This window comes from Macrosteles quadrilineatus, unplaced genomic scaffold (genome assembly GCF_028750875.1).
Source record: "Macrosteles quadrilineatus isolate MER2022 unplaced genomic scaffold, UCM_ALF_1.0 Scaffold_2__2_contigs__length_208266976, whole genome shotgun sequence".
Classification (NCBI taxonomy): Eukaryota; Metazoa; Arthropoda; class Insecta; order Hemiptera; family Cicadellidae; genus Macrosteles; species Macrosteles quadrilineatus.
Genome location: NW_026542595.1, coordinates 32,238,514 through 32,265,444, shown reverse-complemented (window position 1 = coordinate 32,265,444; position 26,931 = coordinate 32,238,514). Strand labels below are relative to the sequence as shown.

The 26,931-nt window shown below is 34.1% G+C and overlaps 1 protein-coding gene across 2 annotated transcripts; it reads right to left on the bottom strand.

Annotated features, from left to right (window-relative positions):
- Positions 1–8,455: 8,455 nt before the first annotated feature.
- Positions 8,456–25,991, bottom strand: LOC128986667 (E3 ubiquitin-protein transferase MAEA). Of its 2 annotated transcripts, none has more exons than XM_054407150.1 (7): positions 25,542–25,991; positions 18,165–18,350; positions 17,503–17,710; positions 15,995–16,178; positions 10,485–10,726; positions 9,040–9,233; positions 8,456–8,716 (listed from the first exon to the last, which is right to left on the bottom strand). In XM_054407150.1, the coding sequence occupies exons 1-7, from the start codon at positions 25,551–25,553 to the stop codon at positions 8,615–8,617; spliced, it is 1,128 nt and encodes a 375-aa protein (XP_054263125.1). In that variant the 5' UTR covers positions 25,554–25,991; the 3' UTR covers positions 8,456–8,614. The 2 variants fall into 2 exon arrangements, with proteins under 2 accessions (XP_054263125.1, XP_054263124.1); XM_054407149.1 differs by having other exon boundaries at positions 25,243–25,990.
- Between the last annotated feature and the right edge of the window lie 940 nt (positions 25,992–26,931).

Here is a 26,931-nt window from a genome sequence, read left to right as displayed (position 1 = left end):
ATCCTTCCTTTGATGGTGTCTATCACTTTGTCTTATTTATGGTTACGCATAGAATACTTGTATAGCAAATTCCTTCGTTATCATTTTGAAAGAATTAGGCATAGGCCTACGTCATATTGCGTAGTTTCGAACAGAACCGGTAAGGATCATAAACAAATTATGTTACTGACCCGAAAGTAAACATTATTTAACATTACTTAAATGGAACTGTCAAACAATATGTTATGTTATTAGTATAAAATTCGGAGCAGTTACGTAATTTGTTTATGTTTATATGAACCATACCGGTTCTGTTTTAATATTCGTGTATAAATCCAAGCTTTGATTAATTTAATTCATCTTATAAAGAAATCCGCTAATCGAATAATTTAAATAATTTTTTTTAAAGTTGAAATTAAGTGAAGAAAATTGATATTTTCCAAAAAAACAACCTAAATTTGAGCAATTTGTATATTTTTTCAATGTAGAGTAAAATGCTTTAAAATGACACCTCATTTATGAAAATTGATGCAGAAATAAGGAAGTTATGGCGCACCGACAAAAAAGTTCTTTTAAAATTTTAATATATATATAGGGTTATTAGACACCAGATAATGTTATGGAAACTTGTGTTTTTTTACACTGATTGTTCCCATTAACTTATTAAAATTTCTAGTTGTTAATTATGGTAAATTGTTTACTCAGTAGCATAGAAGTTGCTTCTTTTTCGTTAACAATAGCTTTTCTTCCATCAATGAATTCAAAGTAGGAAACACCATCTGATGTTGGTAGAACAAATGTTAACAGTTCCTAGAAATGATAATACATACATTCAGATCGCCGTAGACTGTAGAGGTTCATCGTCACAGATTTGTGACATTGGAGTCTAGTTTTATTCCCGCAACTGACAATAAATACTTTATTTTGTTATTCATATTGTATTGTTGTCAAGCTAGAAATAGTGCGTTGTTTGTTATATTATTTTGTTACAGCTCATTTAGTTCACTAATAAAAATACTCTATCTTCTTTTCTAGACAAGTCAGATTAATTGACAGCTGATATATCATTGTTTAAAAACCATCCATAATGTTTATTAGAGAACAAACACGAAGCTTATAAACTGTGATTTAATTTTTCCTCCAGCTTTATGAGCACTTAAGGACACATGAGGTTGAGAATGAAAATAAATAGGTTAGTTTTTTTTTATATTGCCAATATACCGTGATTATTGTATACTAGTAACCAAACATAACTAAACCGAATGTTGTTTCGGTAATATCTTCTATATTATAAATTAAAGTTTTAATTAATGGAAATATCTTTTGGTACTTTAATTTGTACCCAATTGAGAGTTTTTATACTGTTATACCAAGTGAATAAGTTAAATTTGTGCCTATCTAGCTATATTTTTTATGTTCAGGCTACTTTTTGTTGCCTTGCGCTTTATATTTTTATATGGACATAGCCTTTATTTATATATGTAATAATTCCCGCTTTTGATACGATTATGGCTTTACTCTCTGTAACATGTTTAAGTATGATTCTTGTTTCTCTTCCTTAATTTTGAATAAGTACTCGTGGCAAAACTGTCAATTCAGTCTTATGTTTGTTTTGACCATAAATCTTGTTATATCCAAAGATCCAAACAGCTAAGATCAAAAACATGACATCTGCTTACTAATAGCTTCAAGACAAGATCAAAAGAACAGATTGATATAAACTTTTATTCTCGCAGCTATGTTTGATGTCACCTACCGGTACTTTGTGTGATACTTGATATTGTAGTCTTGCAATATCTCTGGACATGATGTTGGCCTAGATATGAATTTCACTACCTAATCTCAGGTTAGTCAGATTTAGTGCTTATACTTGAACCCTCAGAGCTATAATGAATACCTGGAGGTAGCACTTAGCTGGCAGCAATTTTGTTTTGTACTGGGGATGGTTTAGGTATAGTGCATTCATGCCCACTGATTCTGAATAACGAGTTTGTCAAATTGCATTTATATTGTTTTGACAACTTTTATAGAACAAAACTAACGATGAATAAATTGACAGCTACCAACTTCTTACTACACTTATACTTTACCTTTATCGGTGGTATTATGATTTGTGAAAGCTCTAGACAGTGGGTTTGCAAGGTCAAACTCTTTTATATTACTGACAAACTTTGTTATTGAATCAACACTCCTGTGAAAATAGAATTGCAAGTCTTTTAGTGAATTTACCATATAGGGAATTAAGGGAATAAGCTATTACCGTAGGTCAAATGACCTAGCCTCGGGACCGATTTACCTTTTCGTTTTGATGTCCCAAGAGGCCAAAAACAACATCCCTTCAAATTCATTTATATATATACACACACATATATATACATGTATAGTGTGTCTGTTAGCACAATAACACCAGTAAAAGTTATTCCATTTTGATTAAATTTGGTACAAATGTGTAAACTTGCGTTTCAAGACTTTTCGAACCAGTGTAATTGGACTTTGGAAACGGGGTAAAAATTGGGTTTTCCCATTTTTGACCCTCAAAACATAAAAATGTTATACTTTAGAGGATAAGTAAAATCTGTTATATTTTGGACAATTTTTCCCATACTAATATTGTTAGAAAAAGTTGGCAACATTCTATTGAGTTCACTAAGAGCACACCTTTCCTTTCCTGTAGCAGCAAACCTAATTACTCATTAAGTTAAACGTAATTTTATTTAAAAAAGGGGTAAATCAGGCAAACAGAAATTTGCTTATTCTGTAGGGTTGCTGCGTCGGGGTTATTTTATTATTTTCTTTGCAACCGTGATCTGCACAATTACGGACCATTTAAACTATTATGAAGTCTATGACTCAAACCTAAATCAAATAACTTTTAAATTTGAGTGAAGCATCCCAGTGAGTACAGAATCAACATTTTTATATTCTGTCTTTTTCTAGTGTGTTACCACCCATCCAACCAACAGCGCATAATAATAAAGTAGTCAACCTCTAAACTAGTGCTACCTCCAGATATAGGTAATATAATCAGTGCTTGGACCAACAATAAAAAATAGTCCTGCATACAACCATGTTGACAGTTGACACTCTACAATAACCAGTAGCAGTAAGATGTCACAAAATTGTCCCAACTTTTGCAATTTTTTGTATGACCTCTTAATAGAGAAAAGGGATATTGAACTGTACAGTTTGTACACGTATGATATTCGACCTTTAGTAAAACAGTGATCAAATGTGGTTTAAAAATCAACAACAGAACATAATTTTTATTCATGTCACGAAAGGAGGAAGTTTTCCTCCATATCAAAAGTGCCTGTCTATAAGTTCAAGTTCCATAAGTTATACTAGCCAACATTCCTTCCATTTAACATAAACCTTTTGTATGATAGTGAAATATCTAAAATTGTAGGGGTTTGCCAGGTTTTATATGTTTATCAGAGAAAGTAACTAACGTAATTTGCTGTCTACTGCTTAGATGCAGGTTATCCCTTTTAGTTTGATGAGTATTTTTGCAGAATGAATTATAATATTGAGGTTTATTAAAAAAGAATACTTTATATATTTCAAAACAATTAATTACAAACTTTACAAACCTATGAAGTGGTCTCCAGTTCTGTAAATTTAGTGAAGATGTAAAAAAATATTAATTTAAGTCAACAATTGTAACTTTTTACTCTTTAACTTTAAATAAACGGTAAAATAATATTGTAAGTATTTTGTAATCTATTTGCAAGTGTAATCGACTTATCAAGGTATTGTTTTTGTTATTCAATATTAAGTTGTAATATTATTAAATCAATTTATCTGAAAATTTTGGTAATAAAAAAAGATTACTTTTTACATTTGTTCATGAATCAATCTGTACCTAGCATGAGGTATTAAACATTCTTAAGCTTATTATATGATTTTTGTGAGTTAGAATATGTGTTTAAACTGGAGAAATTAGTCTTTAGCACTGTGCAGGGATTTAACAGGAAATGTACACTGAGAACATATTTGTAAGCAGTTAAATGTTTCTGTTACTTATACTTGCTGAAAATTATGTTCAGTAACACATTATCTGGTCTGTGCAGCATTTATTTGCCAAATTATGATATTTATAGTTAAGTCAAATTTTATATGAAGACCCAATGTACATCATATTGAACATTTTGTAAATAAATTGTTAAAGAAAGCTCTGTCTTGGTATTGTTTGGAATAATATCCTTCCAAATACTTCCCATGCCCATTTGAATACGTTGGATTTATGAAAGATTTGTTGAGCATGAGTGGCTTACCAAATGTAAGCCTGCACGAGGCTATATACTGTAATTGATAGCCAGTACTGTCACTGTCACCCATAACCCTGCAGGGAATGCATCTACAAGGTGTCTACTACATTCTGGATAAAAAATTCATGGACAATCCCCATACATTTGAGTACACTTTGTCGGTGTGACTACCGAATATATTTTCCTGATTTGTCAAACTGTATTAATCTAGTTCTTCACTTTAGTTGTATCAGAGAGAAAAGTAAGTAATAATAGACAAGAGTTAAATTTCAAAATAGAAATTTATTGAAATGAGACAATTATTTACTTTGGGTAAAGCTTTATAGTGTAACAGAAAAACCCAATTATCGTCTACCGCGATAGCGAAAAAATTCTGAATATCTCGGTCAAACACATTATCATATCATATCCAATCTAGGCGGATTACTTTGGCATGATTCCCTCTAGCACAATATTAAGTTCTCGACTACTTTTGAAAAAAAAATCTTTAATACGTATATTGTACCTAAGTTCTCCATACAAAACCGGAATTGTAAGAGGCTAACAGTAAGCACAGAGTAAGATAATTATCTTTTCATTTGCAAAGTTGACATCGACCCATATCAATCATTATAGTTTATCTTGGGCTCAATTACAATTTCTTTGTATATTTTACAGCTCTTTCAAAGAATCGAAATACCCAGGCCTAGACCTAATTATTTAAGAGGGCCTATATAAACTGAGTAACAAACAATTAGGTTAGCAGCAAAGTCCCTATCATCATTCTAGTTCATAAGATTTAGATTGCACAACACAATAAATAAAATGGGAAACAACAAACATTGAAACCTGAACAGCAAACAATAAAAGACAAAGATAAAGAAAATGCAATTATATGATTTGAGACCAAGTAGGCTTGCGTAATGATAATGCAAACAACAATGCTTGTGGTTTTGTCAATTGAAAGTAATATCCATAAATAAGGGTTTTAACTTACAAAATGAGACTTTAGATTAGTTACTTTAATGTGAAACCATAAACAGTTTTATGGCAGTAGGTAATGGCCAGCGGCAATATGAATCTTAAAGATGAAAGTACTGTACGAGTAAGAAGTAAAATTTAACAGCCATTATAAAACTATTATTTCCATGATAAAATAGGTTTGGGATCTCTATCTCATAATTATTACCCTAGTAATAAATAATGGAAGTTGTAAAAGAATAAAAGTGTTAAACTTTTATGAGCTAACTTAAGCTAAGAATTCTTGGAAGTACTTGTATTGACTTGACACTTGATTGGTGTGATAAAATATTAATGACTTTAAATGGGTATTTTATTGCATAATTACCCTAGTAATCTTCTATATATATAAAATCCAATGTATGTTTGTATGTTTGTCCTTTATGGACTCCAAAACCGCTCGACAGATTGTAATGAAACTTTCAGGCATTATTAAGCATTATTCAAGGATGGTTTGTGTGAAGTTTGGTGCAGATCCGTCAATAGGGCTCCGCCCCAGTGGCTCTGGAGTTTCCCATGTTAACCTTATGAGTACTCATATTTAAATGGAATTAAAGAATGAGTGAGCGTAGCGAACGAACTTCAACCAGGACGTGATTGAGCCATGTGTACGAGATCATCTTGAAAGTGCACGAGCATGTGACATAAAACCACAATAGGACAGGACGACGTCTGTCGGGCCAGCTAGTCTTCTATATATATAAAATCCAATGTATGTATGTATGTTTGTTTGTCCTTTATGGGCTCCGAAACCGCTTGACAGATTGTAATTAAACTTTCAGGCATTATTAAGCATTATTAAAGGATGGTTTGTGTGAAGTTTGGTGCAGATCCGTCAAAAGGGTTCCGCCCCAGTGGCTCTGAAGTTTCCCATGCTTATGAGTACTCATATTTAAATGTAATTTAAGAATCTTAACAGCTGGTTCAACTAATCAATTTGATTCTGTGATGTTCAATAGTATTAAAAAGTTAATAGGTTTACCAACATGGAGCAGCACTATTATTTTTTTTTAATTTATGACAACAGCTAATTTGCAACCAAAAGGTGAGTGAGCGTAGCGAACGAACTTCAACCAGGACGTGATTGAGCCATGCAAACAAGCTTATCTTGAAAATTAACGAGCTTTTGACATAAAACCACATTAGGACAGGACGACGTCTGTCGGGTCAGCTAGTAAATTATAAAATGTAAACAAACATCCGATTAACCTTTTATGTCCTCCTAACCAACTAGATACAATTATTGCCCATTAAAAAATTTTAGGACATAGTCTGGCATTTAAGGACAATTCCTACATTTCATGCCCAGCCCAAAATCAAGTACAATTAATTCTCAGTTTTCCCGGTTGGTACACACCCTGATCAAGACACCAGTGTATTAGGTGCTATTTTGTACTGACTACCTTTCTCTATATAGTAGAAATTTAATTTTCGCCACCTTAATACTTATGTCTCCATTCCTTAAAGATTTGGATAGTAAATATTAATTGTTTTTTTTTTTTTTTACAGTGATACAATGACTCATTTTACTAACCACTAATTGCACCGATCCTCAACAATTAAATTGGTAAACAGTTGATTAGTTGAAGTTCGAAGCATTACAATTTTACTTCTTTTCTCTCAATCCTTGAACCTCATTGGTCCATTACAGGTGTTGTTAAGTAAAACAAAAATGCTGTTAGTGAATCTTTTCAATTCTAAGAACTGGACTGAAACTGCTACTTTAAAATGCGGTTGTAGGTAAAACATTTAAAAAAATTTAAATTTACAAAAATCAAGCCTTGAAGCCTATACAGTAAAACTCCTCATATCCTACGTGGGACCGAGCCTCTGTCTGGATTAACCAACCTATTATAATAATAACGATAATTTGTATCTAATAACAACTTGTGATTGGGTAAGGCCCAGTGCACACGGTGTGACTGTTTTACAACTGTTGCAACACCTTTTTGAAAGTTGCGTCTGAAACCTTTTTGCAACTGAAACAAATTTTCTCTCCGCACACGGTGTGACTGTTTTACAACTACAGTTGTGTCTATTGTGCAATCAGCGGGAGTGTCAATTCAATTTAGTGCAGTTACGTTGTTTTAAGGCCTTAAGTGCACTAACTATGTCAGACTCAGACGAAGAAGACGTTATTAGCTATTATCAATCAATACCGAAGGCAGCAAAGTGTTCTGAGAGAGCATTGGGTTCACCCTTATTTGAGCGAGAATGTTAGTACTAGGCTGTTTGTAGCAGCTAGAGCTAGTCGGATAGGAAATAATAAACACTAAAAGGCCGTTAAAATACCATTAAACACCACAAAAACACCCCGTGGTCTCGTGCCTTTTTTTAAATCGCATACAACCAGTTGCGTCGTGTGTGCCTCCACACTGCAATACATTGCCGAGGTCACAAAATAGTTGCGCATGCCTAAACTACATAAATAGTGTGCGCTGGGTCTAAAAGTAATGTTTAAGTCTCTTATTGGAATCTACTAGCTCAACTGAGAAGTGAACCCGATAAAAATGTATATGAAGAGGACACAGATAAACCATGAGAACGCTCAAACCATAGAGACTACGTGTACAGCCGTGGTAAATATTTTTTGTATCGATTCCGGGAAGTGACCGGTTAAACCAAGGACCAGCAATTCCGAGGCCAAATATTAGGGGTGCTACTGTATGTGCTTGATTCTGCAACATCCCAGTCCTGAATTACATGGCTTTTATCAATAAAACTAATAATGTTAGCTACAGTACACACATATTTATCCACCACAACTGATAGTTCGCGCCACCTTAACTTGAGGCAGCCCAAACTGACCTTCAGAGCCATTATTGGCTGGTCCCGCACGACCCTTTTACAATCCTATTAGCGACGCTTCCGTGAACACCCTAGTTCAATATTATCATTATAAATTATTTGATACATTAATTTACTCGTTTACATTAATAACATAAATTGAACAAATATATCTGTATTTGTACCATCTAAAACGAGGAATTTTTACGGTTTTTAGCTATAAACAAAATACCAAACAACAAAAGTAATGTTAATATTGAACTAGGGCGTTCATGTAAGCGTCGCTAATTAGGATTGTAAAAGGGTCGTGCGGGACCTACAGGTCAGTTTGGGCACAGGGTTTGGGCTGCCTCAGGTGGTGGGGACTATAAGGCTTTTATGAATACATTAGGTTATCATTTCAATGTAATAAACATATCAACTCAAAGAAACATGTTTATTGTTGTATATTTGATTTTTGATTATAAAATATATCGTAAGGTGACAAAATATCATGGCAAACACAATCAGCGGCGAATGAGTAAATTCAAACAAGAAAGTATAAGCAGGTATTTGCAATGTGACCGAGGGATGAATCTCTCTTACATTACATACACTTTTTCAACTTTCTTATAGGGAAATATATCTTTAGTCTTAGGACAAATCACCTGTCCATGATTGTCTGCAGCCATTTGCAACAGTGCCTGCAACAAACGTAAAATATAAAGTAGAACAATGTCAATTCAGTATTAGTAGTCCATTAGGTTTGGTTATTTCCTACTTATGTCTCTCTTTGACAGAAAAACTTAAAGATGGGTCGGTTTCCATTTTTCCCTTTATTTTCTTAAGATAAATTCTATAAATGAAGCGTAAGTGGTTAGGTTTAACACATGGTTATTAACCACACAACATAACTTCATACCACTGGACAAATTAATTTGAAATTCTAAAAAAAAAAATTAATTTAAACCTTTATTCATCAAACAAAGGTAAAAGGAAAGTTATCTTACAAGCAGTTCTTGCTTACCTGTTCACCGTACACATAGCCATTGGGCAAGACCATTGGTTGGTTGTGTTCATTGAGTGGTAATCCAGAAATGGAGCACACCAGTCGAGACTGAGAACAGTGAGCGAAGGGCAGAGGCATTGCCAGGATATTCAACCAGTCCTGACAAACAGGGCAGCTGGCATTGCGGTTCTCCTTAGTGCTGTAACACTGAGTATGTTAAGTTAAGGTGCAAAATTCAAACTTCTGGTTAGCACAATCACAACTCTATTAATAAAATTCAGGTGCATTGGACAAAATTATTATAGACGGACAAAATAATTTGACATGTAGCAGTATTTTTGCACCAGAGTTTCAACATTAAAAAATCTTTAAATCTTAAAGTTTTTTTTATTTGTTAAGGCTTTTTGGTCTTAGCCATTCAACCCCCCCCCCCCCAATTTTGAATCCCCCCTATGTTATTTTTATGATGAATAAGCTCGAAAGTTGCTTACTTTGGTATGCTGATCTGAACTGAACCGTTTGGAAACGTACTAGAGACTTGAAATTTGCCAAGGATGTAGCAAATAGGCTAATAAGGCACCGCCCCCAGCGAGCCAAACGAGAGTGTGTTTTAATATTTTTATGGCCAAAACCTTCCAGCTCATAATTTTTAGCAAGGCCTAATCTTGAAGTCATCTATAAGGTGGGCAGAGGAAGATACAGCGTCAGTCTAGACCTACATCCTGTGCCTAGCAACTGTCTTAGTAGTATAAACTATCTGGTTGTTTAGTGTTTAGCAATGAATTAACTAATAGACCTGTGACCTGTTATGTAATTTTATGAGAGGAGAGTGACATAACAATGGTTTAGAACAGATTAACGCCAGACATTGCTGATTTGAGACTGGCCACCTACGATCTCATATAGCAGTCAGCACTCTTCTGCCCATGTGACTAATACATATGGGGTACTTCACTGTACTCAGGTCCGCCAATCAAGAGGATTGAACAAAATAGTTAACAAATAATCTTTTATTCTAAATAAAATTGGAATTTAAAAATACACTATGACAAAAACTTGTAATGATCAATACAATACTTTATCTTTGTTATGCTTGTAACTCTCCCTAGCAAAAATTGCTCAGTTAGTTCTTGTTCTTAATCGCGACAACGCTAGATAATGTAATCCGAGGAGAAATTTTGATTTTTCCAGGTCAACCACAGCCTTGTTTTTAAGGGTCCGCCCTACCTACACAGCAAAAGTACGGTACAGTTCAACCGACAGCCGCTTGGAGCGATTGATTTAATATACTTTAATACTTTTCGTTTTCATAATCAATGAAAATACTGATAAAAGTCAATAAACAGTTACTTGTAACAGTACAATGTACTTGTAATGAAACTATAGACTTCATGGCTGATCAAATCAAAGGTTTTAGAATTTTAGAATTGTTTGCACAATGATCAGCAATTGGAAAGGATATGGTGTTTTGAGAGCAGACAAGCCTGCTTGCAATGCCACAGTGAAGACGGACTGTGAAGCGAGCTGGAAGAGACGATAGTTCTCCTGACGGAACTGTTCCACAAGACGGTCCCAGCGACTCTCGTCAAGCATTTCACGATACGGTGAAAGAGAGGTTGTGGCAGGGAAGGCCAACAATGCCATGCAATGTTGAATCTCCTGCAACTGCTCCGTCTCAAACATGGAAAAGTGCTTGCGAGCGTGACTGTTGAAACATAAAACTTACATGTCACAAACATAATATCAAAGTAGCATACCTATAAACCAATAAGAAGATATTAGTGTACATGTTGCTCGAAATCGAGCAATTGCAAAGAAGTACAGGAAATGACTTGTTTAAAAACTAATAACAGTCATAATTACCGATGATTTTAAAAGAGTCAAGTAAAAGATTATTAACTAATGGAAATACTCACAATTTACATAAAGTCCTATTCCAGTTTAAAGGGTTAATTTTTAACTATCAAACTGCCCATGGACGGGAAAAGGTAAGCTTACAATCTAAGTCAACGTAAAAAGGCTGTCAGCTTTTATAATGTACCATACCCCAAGTTATTTAGCCAATTTGTAGACAATAAGGTGTAGGCTACTTTAAACTCTACAGAACAGAGTTAGGCAAAAACTGGCAGAACTCTGAAATGGTGTTATTTATCATAGGCATACTCATATGCCAAATCCATAAAATATAAATTCAATAATTAATAACTTACTCGTATATCATTAAACACAAACCAGCATCCAAAACTATACACATTTTTAATACAACATAGATAATTTACACATTGGCTGTTTACAATTAACATATGTTCTTCTTCTCACATTTAATATTTGCCTTGCAACGGGAAAAACGGTTTCATAATCAATAATCATTGAAATAGATTTATAATAAATAATCTATCTATCTATCTATATCTATCTATCTATATCTATCTATCTATACTATTATAAAGAAGAGGTTGTGTCTGTGTGTTTGTATGAGCTAATCTCAAAAACTACTGAACCGACTGGGCTCAAATTGCACACAAATGAAGCTACAGCTCCGCGGATACATATAGAACTATTCCCGCCTCGATATTGCCTTAGGGCTCTGCCCCGAGGGCTTTCAAAAATCTGAGGTGGGAGATTTAAAAGTAAATATTGATTTATGGTATCCATGGTAACAAAGAACAAACCTACAAAGTTTAAAAATGTAAACAAGTAGAACTAACTGTCAAATGAATTTTGATTTCACAATTCCACACAGCTGGTTCAAACATATTAAATACTGCACTAATATTAGAACAGAGAGGGTAAGGATTATAAATTTAAATTAATGATGTCACTAGCCCAAATGTAAACATTATTTAACATTATGGAGATGTCAAACCATTATGTTAATGTAATTTCATTAGCATAGGATTCTTTCAGTTACTTCATTTGTTTATGTTTATGATCTATTATACTGAGTCTGTTCTAATATTTGTGAAATGCTGTACAGTACCTAATAATATTTTACAGGGAATAATTCATTGTAAAATAAATCATTAATCGATATAGGAAATAATTAAGATTCTATAATCATTGCCGTATCAACCTAGGCCCTTATCCTGAGTTTTATGAGGTTTATTTTTTTTTCTTTTTGTGTGTAAACAGTAATATAATCCCCCTGCCACAGCAAACCTATAGACTGAGCAAATTTATATTTGCCTGATTATAATTTCACTAAAATATGTTATATAATTACCCTTAGCTTTTCATTTACAGTGCAAACCAATAAACAAATTTTTTTATTATACCTTAAAATCTATCGTTGGTTTTGAATCATAGTTAGCCTAAAAAGTATTCACAGTATGAGTTAACAAAAAACGTACAGTAATATTATCAAGTTAAGTAATTCAGTTAAATTTTTTTTCTAAACTAAATGGTAGGAGTAAAACCATTTGGCATTTTCAAAGAACTAACATTGTCTCTTTTGCATACTGACCCCGTTGCAAGGCACGGGTATAGCTGCTAGCAAATACGAATAGTAGCGCTGGTTTGCAGTAGCTGTTCAAATAACAAGCGACCGGCGCTACTAATTGTGACCAACGGGATTGATTTATTTAGTATCTTATATGTATAAATTAGAGTTAATCATGTACTACTACAAATTCTTCTTTCTACATCAATTACAATTCCAAAACACCCCCATCGCAGCAAACCTGCAGCCTAAGCAACTTTCCATTTGAATGACTTTATATTCAATTAAATCTATTTCAATAACATTAGGCTTAACGAGTACTAGGTTTGCTGCCTACAGGGGGGTAACAAAGTGTGATTTTTAGGAAAATATTATTAGCTTAGTATAAAATAAATAAATTTGCCAAGTTTGATAAAAATATCTATCCATAAACAATCAATATTACAACAGTTAAGTTATTCTACTAAAATTATAAGTAAGAAAGTTTGGATGTATGGATGTATGGATGGATGCATGGATGGATGTATGGATGGGTGGATGGATGGGTGGATGGATGGATGGATGGTTTGTGACAAGTAAGTTAAAGGCGAAAAATACTAAACCGAAAAGGTTGAAATTTGGTATGATGATAGCTGACATTCCCGATAAACATAATAGACATATTCTTACCTCAAAATCCTATCAGGCTCCGCCCCAGTGGCTCTGGCTCTGGAGTTTCTCATGTTAACCTTATTAGTATTCATATTTAAAGGAAATCAAGGAATTTTGTCAGCCGTTTTAACTGCATAAGTTAAACAAGATATTAAATTAACTATGATTTTAAATAGTATTAAAAAGTTATAAGGCTTACCAACAGGGTGCAGCACTATTATGTTTTTTGCATTTATGACAACAGCTAATTTGTATCAACTAGCTACAAAAAGTTGTGGTACACAATGAGAACTTTACTTTTTTCCATGGTTTAGGTGCAATTGTAGAACATTAGGGCTATGGTATATGTGTGCTACACTATAGGATACCGTATTAATCAAAAGACCAAATTTTCTTAAACCGTGTCCTCTCCCATAACTGCAACAAGCATTTTATACTTATCTGCCAACCCCGTACGAAGGACGGGTACTCTGCTAGTATATCATAAAGTTTAAGATAAAATAAACCTACCACATAGTTGTTTTATTTTTTTTGGATCAGCAGTCTGAAATTGTGAAATAGACATTTGACAGTTCTGGTTGTTTACATTTAAATGTCTAAGCAAATGTAAACATTATGAATTTTCTCATGCTTCCATGTAGACCAATTATTAATATTTAATTTCTGACAACAGCTGCAGTTTCAAAACAATGTTTGTTTCCCATGTTAATCTTATGGAGAAATACAAAACTTTAAAGGGCCTAATTCTCTAATTATTTACCTAAAAAGAAAGTTTCCTGCACAACTTCACGTTACGCTCTTTCCAATGACACCAAAAACATGTCAATCGGTTCAGTAGTTTCGGAGGAGTAATTGTCACAAAAATTCTACTTGCGTATTAAATAAGTATAGATACAGAGTGTTCCAAAAAGGTGGGGACATAATTTACGTAGTGATTCCTTGGGTCAAAAAAAGAGAAATTCAAGATTAACATTTTTCCCAAAATCCCTTCGATAACCAGATATCCGCCATTTTGTGTTTTTTACATAAACATTTTTATCTTTGAAAATTTTTAACCGATCTTTATGTAACTTTATGTAAAAAGGGGTCCATGTTGGGAAAAAATTCATCTTGATTCAACTTATAATTTCAAAATGGCGGCTATTGTAATTTTTTAAACTTAAATTACTAAACAATTGCTGATTTTATGAAAAATTTAAGAACACTTTTATTTAGCATTTTCAATTCCCTATCAAACGATACTGAATTCAAAAAGATTGAATAAGAAATAGCGGTAGCTGAAATATTATGAAATTTAGTTGTAAAATCGGGCAAACCTGACTAGCTTAGCCTTTTTCTACCCCATTTTACCATCCAATAAATTGTTAGAAAATACATATAATTTTACCAAATTTTGTAGAAAACGTTATTAGGTCAAATGCCTTTTGTTATAAGAAGAGTGAGTCGAAGAGAGAAATCGCACGAGTCGGGTTGATGTGATTTTCCAAGAGTTGATAGTGATTTAGATACCCTCAGTATTGATAGAGCCTCAGTCTAGGTTAATCAGAGATCAGAACTACATAAAGTGTCCCTAGACACCACACTTAAAATCACCACTCTAGTTGGGGAGCTTTGTGGGGGGCCTATGAATTTCACAAACCTGTGTGGCCTTAAACTAGCCTACTTAAAATGCAATTAAACAAGCAGATATCCCTGCTTACAGGGTTACACAAGTGAACCAGAAACTAACACGGGTTAAATAGGCCTAGCCTAGTCCCACAGAGTGTTAGTTAAAACCCAAAGAAATTGTCCTTAGTTGCCAGTGGAAATAAAAGAAAATTGAAACGAAAAATAAAACTGAACTTCTACCTACTCACGTGGGCAGCTTGGACAAACTTTGCAGGCAGGAACCTGTGCCACTGGGACAAACTTAGTGGAAACCAAAAATGGGTAATAAACTATTGGTAAAGTCATAATAAGAAATTCAAAACTTTTTTTAAGATGGTGTGACCAACTACGACCCCCCACCTATTGTAGTGGTTTAAAAACATAGGACTAGGGCTGAAAGTGAGGCCCAGCCTTCCAAGTTACAACACCGTTTCTAACTATCACTGATGGTAGAAAATTAGTATAAAATAAAACTATAAATACTGTACCTCAGTTTTAGTCAAAATTCTGATCTAATCCCCAAAACTTAACATATATAGCACTTTAATGGCAGCAGGACAAATTGCATGACGAAATTGACAAATCACAAACTCACTGATAGCAAATGCTTGATAGGAATGGCGGTATCTCTCTTGTTCAACTAGACGGTCGTAAAGAAGGCATAAATTACCTTCTCAGCGGTGGGATTAGTCAGCGAGTTACGAAAAAGTAGAAAAGGCAGAGACTTGTAACCTTGAAAGGCCGACACAAGCGTATTTTACCCATGCAGAAGGGAAGTAAGAAGAATTACAGCGGAAGAGATGAAGAAGTAAGAAGAATTTCAGCAGAAGAGTGGAAGAAGTAGATCCGACAAAAAGTGGTTTTATTCACTGGGCTGAGGATCGTCTGTAGATATAGCTGTCAAGTCTTGGGTAACATAGCATTGAGGTTATGTTATGATAGTTAGGTTGCTGACTAGGGTTCCCCAGCCCTTGTATAGATGTTTGTTTATCAAAAGAGAATAACTTTTCAATTTCTATTATAGTCCAACTTTTCATTGGACCCTCTGCAAACAGCAGGTAAACTGAGGTCTTTGTAAAATAGATTTAACCTGGTTACAATACGGTCTGAACTTAACTTAACTGGGTAGGGGACCCATTTGGCCTGATACACCATTAGCCCATTTAATCTACTGCACTCAACCAAGCAGTTCATCAAAATAGTGTTTAAGTTGTGTATAAAATTTAAATTACTCACCGCACTGCATCGATTCTCCGATCTGAACGCACCAACTCAACAAACTCTTGGATGCGAAGATTGAACTCCAATGTCGATTTGAGTTTGCGAAGTTTAGATCTGTTGTCATGGCACCAAGCAAGACATTTGCTCGTTTCACGTTTTGAAAGGGAGTTTTCAACATCCCTGGATACCATGAAAATATCTGTGCAATACATTTACGTTAATACTCATGATGAACACTCTTACTTTGCTTAAATAAAATACACTTAAGCTTTGTTGCCGTTCATAAAAAGTATCTTATCTACCCTAGAATATGAAAAACAACACAAGGATTCAAACCTATTCAAATGGTGATTACCTAGAGCCACAATTACAACATTGGGTCAATAAAGAATCTCAGATTAGGTACCTCAATGAGATCAACAAGAAATAAACGGTATCAGCATACTGACACATACTTTCTCCCATAAGCTGTGAGAGTAAATATAATATGTTTTTGTAAAAAATCACAAAAGTTGCAATAACTTTAGAACCATAATTGTCACAGCAATGGGGTGTTGTACTATTTTTTTAGAATTATAAGGACCATAACATATAATTTTGATAAAAACCAGTTTTTCTCCAAAAATCAGATTTTTTTGTTATTTTATAATTTTTTAATGGAAAAATAACATAATTTACAATAACTTTTGAAGCGTAATGTTTACGGAAATGGGATTTGTACCATTTTGTTCAGAATTTAAAGGACTACATTTTTAGATACTACATTTTTAAGAAAATCGTTCGGGCAATTTTCGAGTAAATCCGATATTTTACTGGGTTTTATGGGAAAATACCCATTAAAAATCAAAATGAAAAACTTTCAAAATTTTAAGTACTATAACATACTAAGTTAGCCTAAATCAAAACCGGCTTTTTCCTAAAATCCGATTTTTCGTTATTTTATGGGGTTTTATGGGAAAATGAAAATAACATAATTTACAATAACTTTAGAACCGTATTTTTTTTACAGAAATGGGAGTCGTACCATTTTGTTTGGAATTTAAGGGGCTACAACATAGGCCTACTAAATTTTTATCAAAATCGTTCGGGCCATTTTTGACAAAATCCTATTTTTCCGTTATTTTATGGGAAATAAATCAACCTTAAAAATCAAAATTTCAAAAAAATTAAAAAACACCTGGAGATACCATGGATTAGAACCTACTAACTGACTACTAACTACTATATACAAATAGTTTTTTTTATAATCAACAACTAATTTTTTTTCAAACTTTATCTTTACGGTTAACAACTAATTGTTCCTCAATCTTTTATCTTTATGGCGGTTGTCAACTACTCACGCTACCACTGGCTTTTCCTGTTGTCTAGGTGTTAAGAGTGTGGTAAAAAGGGGTTTTACTGTATTTCCTTTCAGAATAAGAAATGTCAAAGTTTTACAAGACAATACAAGGTTATCTATCACTTTGGTGTGTTGGTAATATAGGTAGCAAACTAAAAGAGTAATTCAGTAGTTTTGGCCATACCAATATTTGTAAGATCACGAAGGTCAGAAGTGTGAGCAAGTCTCTGAGCGGCATTATAGTAGCCTCTACGTAGAAAGTACTCCACCAACATACGGTCTAGTCGTCGCCGCCGCCATGCAGCACCACTACTGCTGTACTCCTTCAGGTGGTCCAAGCGACGCTTGCAAACTAGTCCAACCTGAAGTTCTTCAGATATGCTTTCTTCTGCCTATCAAAACAATTTAGAACTCATAAGGAGAATGTCTTCCAAAATGTAGGTCTGTTTGGTACTGATTTTTATTCCGGTGCAAGCTCGATTGTAAAACTTGTCAATAGGAGTGTGCGATGCTGATGCATATTAGAAAAGGCATCGAAATCCCGATTCGATTTGATTCAGTGATGATCAAAAAACTATTTGATTCATGAGGGAGTCAGTATCCATATTTGTTTACACCAAAACATATCTTTATTTGTAAAATCAATATTAAAAAATAGGTAACATGCTTAAAAATATGATTCTGCAAGTATATTGAGGCTACAAACAGTAAGGAAATAATTATCACATACCAAGGGTCCCCAGAACAGTCATTAAAACACTTGCAATTTGACGGACGACAAACAAACCCAATGATATTCCTAAACAAACTAAAAGCATTTACTCCCAAAATGTTTAAATTTATTACCTTACGCTTGAGCACTTGCAGCTTCTCCACCATGCCTCCAAGGATACGACTGATGTCACCAGCGGGCACGGTGTCAGCTGCCAACCCTCGCTCAAGCTCCAACGCTGCGGCTTGAACATGAGACACCTCTCTGTCTAGCTGCTTTTGAGCAGCACGAAACTTCTTGTTCAACAACTCATAAGGCACCTATTAAAAAAAAATTGATTGAATAATTTAGAGTTAATCTGAACCACAGGAACTTGGATGATTGAAACATCTTCAATTTGTTACAGTAGAAAACCTCATAACCGGCCTCAAATTAACGGATTAACGGATTATCCGCCCTCGCTCGTAAGATAATACAGTTTGTTTTAATCAACCTTGTTTTGAGAGCAATTATGTTTAACCGCCGCTTTCTAGGAATATCTGCATTTCCGCTCCCACGCTTGGCAATGGGAACTTTTTCAACCGATCATTATAAAACTTGGTATGTATGTTGAGGTAAAACAGGCCTAAGTAGGAAAAAGAGAATGTAATCCAATTAAAAATTTTGAAATGGCGGCAATTTAAATTTTTTTAAAGCCTCATTTAACAAATAAAAATTGTGATATTTCAACTAGCCTACTTTATTTGATCTTTGTGAACTGTGTGTCTCTTGATAGGACATTTTAAATGCTAAAAAGTGTTGTAGACACGTTTTCATAACATTAGCCATTTTTTAGCAATTTCAATTTAATAAATTAAAATTGCTGCCATTTTAAAATTTTGATTTGGTTTTAGGCCTAGATAATTTTTTCTGTCCTATGGGCCTATTTAACCTTAACATGCATACAAATTTTCATAAAAGCGTTTGTGTGAGAAAAAAACCAAAATGGTGGATATCTAGTTAACGAAGCGATTTAAAAAAAATGTTAATGTTGATTTTCTCTTTATTTTGACCCACAGAACCTTTTCCCGGAGTTTGTCCGTTTTGTTTACTTGACACCCTGTATAATTCCAAATTAATAGCATTTAATTTATTTAGTTTTTAGGGATTGTCCGTTTTAACCGACTTTTTGAATTATCCGACCTAGGTCTACTCCCGTACGGGTCGGTTAAGAGGGGGTCTACTGTAATTGCCTTTACTTCAAATTTGCATCGAAGTATATAACACAACTGGAATGCTAGGTACGTATTCACGAAAGCGCGCCGTTGTGGCAGCCTTCCCGCACCAACATGGGGGACCCAGCGGATTTTAGCCAATTCATCGAATAGTGCGCGAAGTTGTTAACTCGCTCCTAGCATTCAATAACAAAGATTAAGTACAATAATGTTTATATATTCGTAATCTGCATTAAATGCAGAATCTAATGGTATCAATAAATATTACTTTTGATTTAAAATAGAATTTCCATAGTTAAGAAAACTGTAAGCGACAAAGTTGTAGTTTAAGAGATGATTTTCAACATGTGATCGAGCAATTTACAATTAAGTTTGTAGTTTGTTTGTAGTATAGTGATTAATAGCGCGACGAGGGTGATTTTATGTCGTACCAACCTCCTCAGTCCAGCAACTCTTTATGTTTGTGCTACTCGATCATTGTAAAGCTAAATAAATTTTAAGCTTTTTTAATAGTTGATATAAGTTAAAGAATACAACTAACTATTCTATGGATGTGATCATATATTTCTTTTATTTGCAGAAGATAAATATCAATACCGGTATACCGGGCTGCCGCCCATGAATGAAACTGTAGGGACACTGTTTTACAAAACCGTTTGTTTCTCCAATAACAAAAATAAGTTAGGTGTAAGGCAGAGATTGAAGAAATTGGTTTTGTTTCACAACATGTAATGCAACCTTTGTACTATATTTAAGCACGATTGTAGACAGTAAAACATATTCTTAAAAGTACTGTTTAGTATTATTAACCAAACCCTTTTCTCTTATGTGTGATGATATGAATTTTAAAACATATACAGAATAACAATGACACTCAAAACACTGTTTACTAATCGTGTGTTTACAACATTATACAAATACTCATATTGTCAAAGGAACACGACTAACAATTCGATTTGTAAATTTATTATTCAATTTTTGCTATTGAAAAATACTTCCTAGGTTTAGTATTTATGACCTTATCAATTATTTGATCTGAGCCTTAATATTTGAAATTTCTCATTAATTACCGAACAAAGCAGATAATACAGGATCCCTTGTTACATTTAAACAAAGGGGGATTACCAGTCCCTGTTCCTGTATCTATAGTCTACATTTTATATTTTAATTTACGGTAACATTGTATGTAAATAGTTTACCTAGAAGGTGATAATACAGTATTTAGTTATGTGTTACCTGTAATAAAAATGTATTTAATATAACTATTGGTTGTACTCAAAAGGTTTCTAGGAGTACCGTAAACGAAAAGATCAGCGGAACCAGGGAGGACGGCCCGCGGCGCGATTTATAAAGAACCTCTTTGCGTTACTAATTACTCCATTACAAACTACTAGAAAATTTTATTTCAAATTGCTTGGTTATATGCTAAAGATCATCTCATTAGCTACAATTTTGTCGCTTGAAGTTTGCTTCTGACCAAAAAGTTTTAAAAAATCCTCGCTTGGTAACTTTTTCATGTCAAGGTGTGATATTTGTTTAACATTTTTAGTTGTTAAAATTCGAATTACGATTTAAATAAGATTATATTTATACTGTCAGATTCTGCAGTTATGCAGATTCCGAATATATAACTTTAATTGCAGTCAACCTTTGTATGCACGGCCAGGAGCGTATTAACAACCGCGTGCACGGCTTGAGGAACTGACATATCTGCGTTGGGTCCCCCATAGTGGTGGAGGAAGGTTACCGAAACGGCGCGCTTTTTATCTCACATCTCCTATCTACCCGGTGTTCCAGTTGTGTTATATACTTCGATGCAAATTTGTAGGCAAGTCCCTTCAATATGATGTGTTACCGATGTAAAAAATTATTAAGTTAAAGCTTCTGTGCTTATAACTTTTTGTTTTCGTACCAAAAGTTAATAATTCATATAAAAAAACTGTACTGGAAATGAGGTTGTTTACCAAGATTCAACCAATACTCTGAGTAGGTCACTGTTACATAGTTTGGGGACGTATTAAAAAATAATCGGCATGCTACTACCTTATGAGAATTCATATTTCCGGTAGACTTCTGCAAATCATCTGATATCAATCTAAACTCATCTACTCAGTACAGTCTGTTGTTGAGCCGGGTACTGTTATTATATTGATCACAGACATCACATTAAAATATAGCTTTTCTACAGTATTATGATGCTATTTAACATCCTGAATTCAAAAATGATTGTTTAGTTCCCGGCAAAGTCAAATAAAAATAGGAAATCAGAAAAACAACATATATATTTTTTATATAAAAACACAATGTTCTTCAAAATCAACCATTCGACAGATCAATGCAGGTGTTCCACAAGGTTCAATATTGGGCCATGTATTGTTTAATCTGTACATGGCGGACATACCTCTTCCAGAAGACGCCTCAATAGCTCTGTACGCTGATGACACAGCTATCCTGTGCCAACATTCTGATATCTACGAGGCTACACATTTTCTACAATATTCTGTAGACATTCTCGTCGATTGGTTCTTTAAGTGGAAGCTTAATTTAAATTCAACCAAATGTGAGACAAAAATATTTTCCTTAAAAAAGCATGCATTGCCTCATGAAATTCAAATATATTGTAATTTTCTACCGTGGAACCCTGTTGACCAGGCCATTAAATACCTTGGAGTATGGCTGGATAAGAAACTAAATTGGAACTTCCATGTAAACAAAAAAACTTTCCCAAGGTTATGCACGGCTTGCTAAGCTTTTTCCTTTGATCATTAGAAAATCTACTCTAAAACCAGCTTGTGCAATTTTAATCTATAAATCAATAATGCGGCTGTTAATAACATATGCAATGCAACACCTATGCTACTTCAAAGAATAAACTGTTCAAAATTCAAGTTAATCCAAAATAAAATTCTTAGAATAGAAGTGAATGTTCTTGGTTCGTTAGAAATAAACACATACACGAAGAGCTTGGAATAGAGTCTGTCTTGACCTTCATTGAAAAATCCCCCTTCAAATTTCTAAATTCTCTATACAATGTTCCTGGAGCACTGGCATTCAATCTTGGCGAAACCACAGAAAATAGAAGATTACGTCGAAGGCTTTCCCACATCTTCTTGTTGGATGAAGCCTAAAGGAAATCGAACATGTGACCTGCATCTAAATTTACTTTGTTACAGGGTGTCTCAAGTTTGAGCAAAACTCGCAATGTTATTTATGTTATTTTCTTTTTCTATTTTGTTAAAATTTCTGTGAATAATGTAATATTGAACAAAAAATAAATGTTGTAAAAACAAAATTTAAAGGTGTAATTAGGCGCAATTTTGCTTGAAAATGAATGTTTTATTATTTTTTCGTGCAATAAATACTAAGCGTGCTACCACCGGAGATGTGGGTGAAAGGTTAGGGTAAGGTTGGGTTAGCGGATTCATTACTGTATTGTGTGTTTTGAAGATGGATTAGATAAGGTAAAGTGTAAGTTCACTATAACCAACATAAGGTGCTGCTGTTTATATTTTGTCTGTCAACTAATATTTTAATTTCAACCCTTCGCGGATGGGTGACGGATACATCCACCTAAGTGAAATAAAGTGTAAATAAATAAATTCAAGGAATTTTTTGAAATGCCTTATACAGTATTAATTTTTAAGTAGAGTTAGCAAATTGACCAAATTACTGTGTTGGCTTTAGTTGGTTATGGGGTTTAATAACTTCCATTTTTCCAAATGCCTTGAATTTTACTTAACAATAAGATTATTTGGTTGTAATATTTATAATATGTACTGTAACATTTCTCCTTGTGTGTAGTTGGCTATATTGTTTTCATTAACTGACTATGCTATAATTTTAGCTGTTTTATGACATTGTCAATAATTTGTATAAATTCAAAAGACAATAAACACATTTCATTTCAGTCTTTGGCGATAAAGGATGGGTAGCGGAGATATACGAAAATGGGTTGTTATGTTTTGGACGGGAAACGGATAACCTTATCACCTTAACAGATTTGGCCTTATCTTTCTATGTTTTTGCATTACCCAGATGTCTTGGGCAGTACTTTCCTGTTAAAGAGAACATTCATTATGAGGCCCTATCGATGATTTCTTTTCGATACCTACCTTTATTATTTTATTTTTTGATCCCATATATATCGTTATTGACCAACTGAAACATATCAGCTGACAACTATGATACATAAATATTATTATACAGGTATTTCATATAAGTTATTACTTTTTTTAAATTTGGATTTTCAATGGTGATTTTCCTATAAACACCTGTAAAATCACTAAAACATACAATTTGTTCAAAAACGACATGAACGATTTAAATAAAAATTTAGTATTAGGCTATATGTTGTAGCCCTTTAAGTTCTGAACAAAATGGAATTTACATCTCCCATTGCTGTAAAAATTACTTTTCAAAAGTTATTGTAACTTAATGTTATCTATATATATAAAGCTCAAATACCACTGACTCACTCATCACGAAATCTCAGAAACCATAAGACCTAGGAACCTGAAACTTGGCAGGCATCTTCCTTTTGGGTAGTAGACGCTCACTAAGAAAGGATTTTACCCTACGACCTCTGGGCTCCGCCCCAATGGCTCTGGAGTTTCCCATGTTAACCTTTTGATTACCGGTACTCATATTTAAATGGAATTAATGAATCAGCTGTTTCAATTAAACAAGTTGGTTCTGTTGATGATGTTCAATAGCATTTAAGTTACAAGGATTACCAACAGGGTGCAGCACTATTATTTTTTTTATGACAACAGCTAATTTGCAACCAAAAGGTGAGTGAGCGTTGCGAACGAACTTCAACCTGGAGGCGAGTTAGCGTAGCGAACGAGCTAACCTTAAACTTAAGGCAAGTGAGCGCAGGGAACAAGCTCCTACCTAAAGGTGAGTGAGCGTAGCGAACGAACTTCAACCAGGACGTGATTGAGCCATGCGAATACTTATGAAGTTAAACGGGGCAAAGCCCGCGGGTACAGCTAGTATTGATATGAGTTACAGTAACTTATATCGTAATTCATCCGATAATAAGTTACATCACAGGTTCTCTGCGGAAGAGTACCCACACACACACACGTAGCACAATAAACCCACTTCATTGAGCACTGCGAACCTTTATTCAAGGAACTTCAAATACTTACCCTGCCATCAGCATATATATTGGAATATATTGGTAATTGGTATTGTTTATTGGTATATATTGGAATCGGCCTTAAATGTTCTTAAATTTCCCGATTTTTCCCCAAGAAACAATGAAGTAGGCCTACATAAGTACAGCACAAGACAAAAAAATAGTATCCATATCAACCATCGCAGAACTACACTAGCACAGACTAGCCCTCAATACTCAGGAAGCAAAATTTTCAATAAATTACCACAAGAAATAAGATTTTGTGAAGATCAAGCTAAATTCAAGAAAATGCTGAAGATGTTTCTATTAAATAAAGCCTATTATTCAGTAGAAGAATTCCTTGAAGAGTGAAGGCTGACAACTACCAATGACGACCACGGCTGAAAAGCTTCCAGTGGGATAAATACAAGTATGCAAGTAAGTATGCAAGTATCATGGTTTTCACAATGTTACGCATGGCTGGGTTTTCAAGTTCTGGCTAGGTAACCAAGTAAGTTAGGGTAACTTAGCCTTAGTGATCATAATATTTCTGAAATAAGTTAACGATCTAAATAAGTTAGGCCTAGGCTAAGGTTAGACTTCTAAAACTTAAGTTAGCCTAATAAAAATAATTAGACTTAACTTAACCTTACCGTAACTTAGCTTAGGCCTATGAATAATAGGTAAATAACCGCTTAAGTTATTGGCTTTTTAAATTAGCATTAACCTTCCCTAGGCCTATTTCATTTTGGCCCTGAAGGAAGACATATGCTTAGGCCTAACTTAAGTATCTAGGCCTAACTTTGGCAGTCTTTAACTTCTTAAGTTAGGCTAAATAGACATATTTTAGGCAACACAATAATGTTTATACTGCACCTTCAGAGTAGGATGTTCCAAGGATTTTACGTCAGCCATCTCTAATCAAAATTGAGATCAGTACCCTTACAAGGACCTAGACCTAGCCTTTCCTGGTAATGTTCAACCTATTAAATGACCTAAATACAATGCATAGTACTTAAACCTACATACAAACAGTAGGCCTATATAAAAATGTTCAAGATAAGTCAAGTTACCACACAAACACAATTTGGGACTGTTACAATTTAGAATACCGTAATTCTAAATTATCATGAATTTTCCATTTCCTTTTCTTTTTTTTGTGCTGTTATACAGACCTGCTCGCTCATTAGGTACTAGGCCTAGGCCTAACTTTAATTTTGCTGTCTGGCTTCCGTCCGATTCAGAAACGAAGTTAAATGCACCTTTGATTTGAATGAATGTGTTGACAGTATCAATTTTCAGTTTAACAGACTATTACTAGGCCTAACAACTAGAAAACCATCTTCATCGTATTTTTTTAATACAATTTTAAAATCTCCTATTCTGCAGTCAGTATTAATTTATCTTTATCATCAACTAAGTTTAGTTTAGTCTACTACTAGTAGCCTAGTTGGTGGTAATAGATAGACAAAGTACGACGTCACATTTCACATTGATCACGATGACACATTCACTACAGGCGCAGACAGAACATGCTGTTGAAAAAAGGATAAAATGTTAAATAAATAATAATACAATATTAGAGCAGCTGGGAAAGAACAATGCCAGCTGAGCAAGAGAAACGTCAAACTCAAACCAAACCCAAACCACTAGGCCTACCACTAAAACGTCAAAACAAAACTGCAAGTTTCAATTCTTATCCATTATTCAATCCAGTCCCAATCCAGGCAGTCATTCCAAGCAGGCCGCACAATCTTGGTTTCAGACCGTCGTGAAGTTAGCGGCTCTTTTCATCGGCGCTTTTTCGGTTTGTAATAGATGTGGGTTGGTACGCCAGTGGGCGCCACAAACGTGTTTTGCAGGGATGTCGGAAACGCAATTCAATGACAATACGGTGCGAAATGATGTTTTTTCATTTATATAATGTCAATTATACCTTGATAAAACGTGTGTACACGTTAAAACTAATTAATTGGCGTATTTTAAAAGGCATATTTGAGACCGTACTGTACATTATACGTAGCTATGGCTTATCATAACGCGATCAATTAAAACTCCGAACATAAAAAAGTGCATAATCGTTTTCCTAAGCCCATCACACCACCTTTAAGCTATTATAAAGGTAATATACAATGTCTAGAATACTCAGTATAAATATGATTGAGGCAGTCCCCTAAATTACGAAGTTATATGGCAAAATGTATATGGTTGATAGGAACTTGCATCAGGAAAAAGTGCACAATGTTGACCCTAAGCCCATCACATCAAATTTGAGGTATTCTAATGGTAATATACAATGTGTAGAATACTCAGTATAAATATGATTGAGGCAGTCCCCTAAATTACGAAGTTATATGGCAAAATGTATATGGTTGATAGGAACTTGCATCAGGAAAAAGTGCACAATGTTGACCTTAAGCCCATCACATCAAATTCGATGTATTCTAATGGTAATATACGATGTGTAGAATAATCAGTATGAGTATGATTGCGGCAGTCCAGTAAATTACGAAGTTATATGGAAAAATATATATAGTTGATAGGAACTCGCATCAGGAAAAGTGC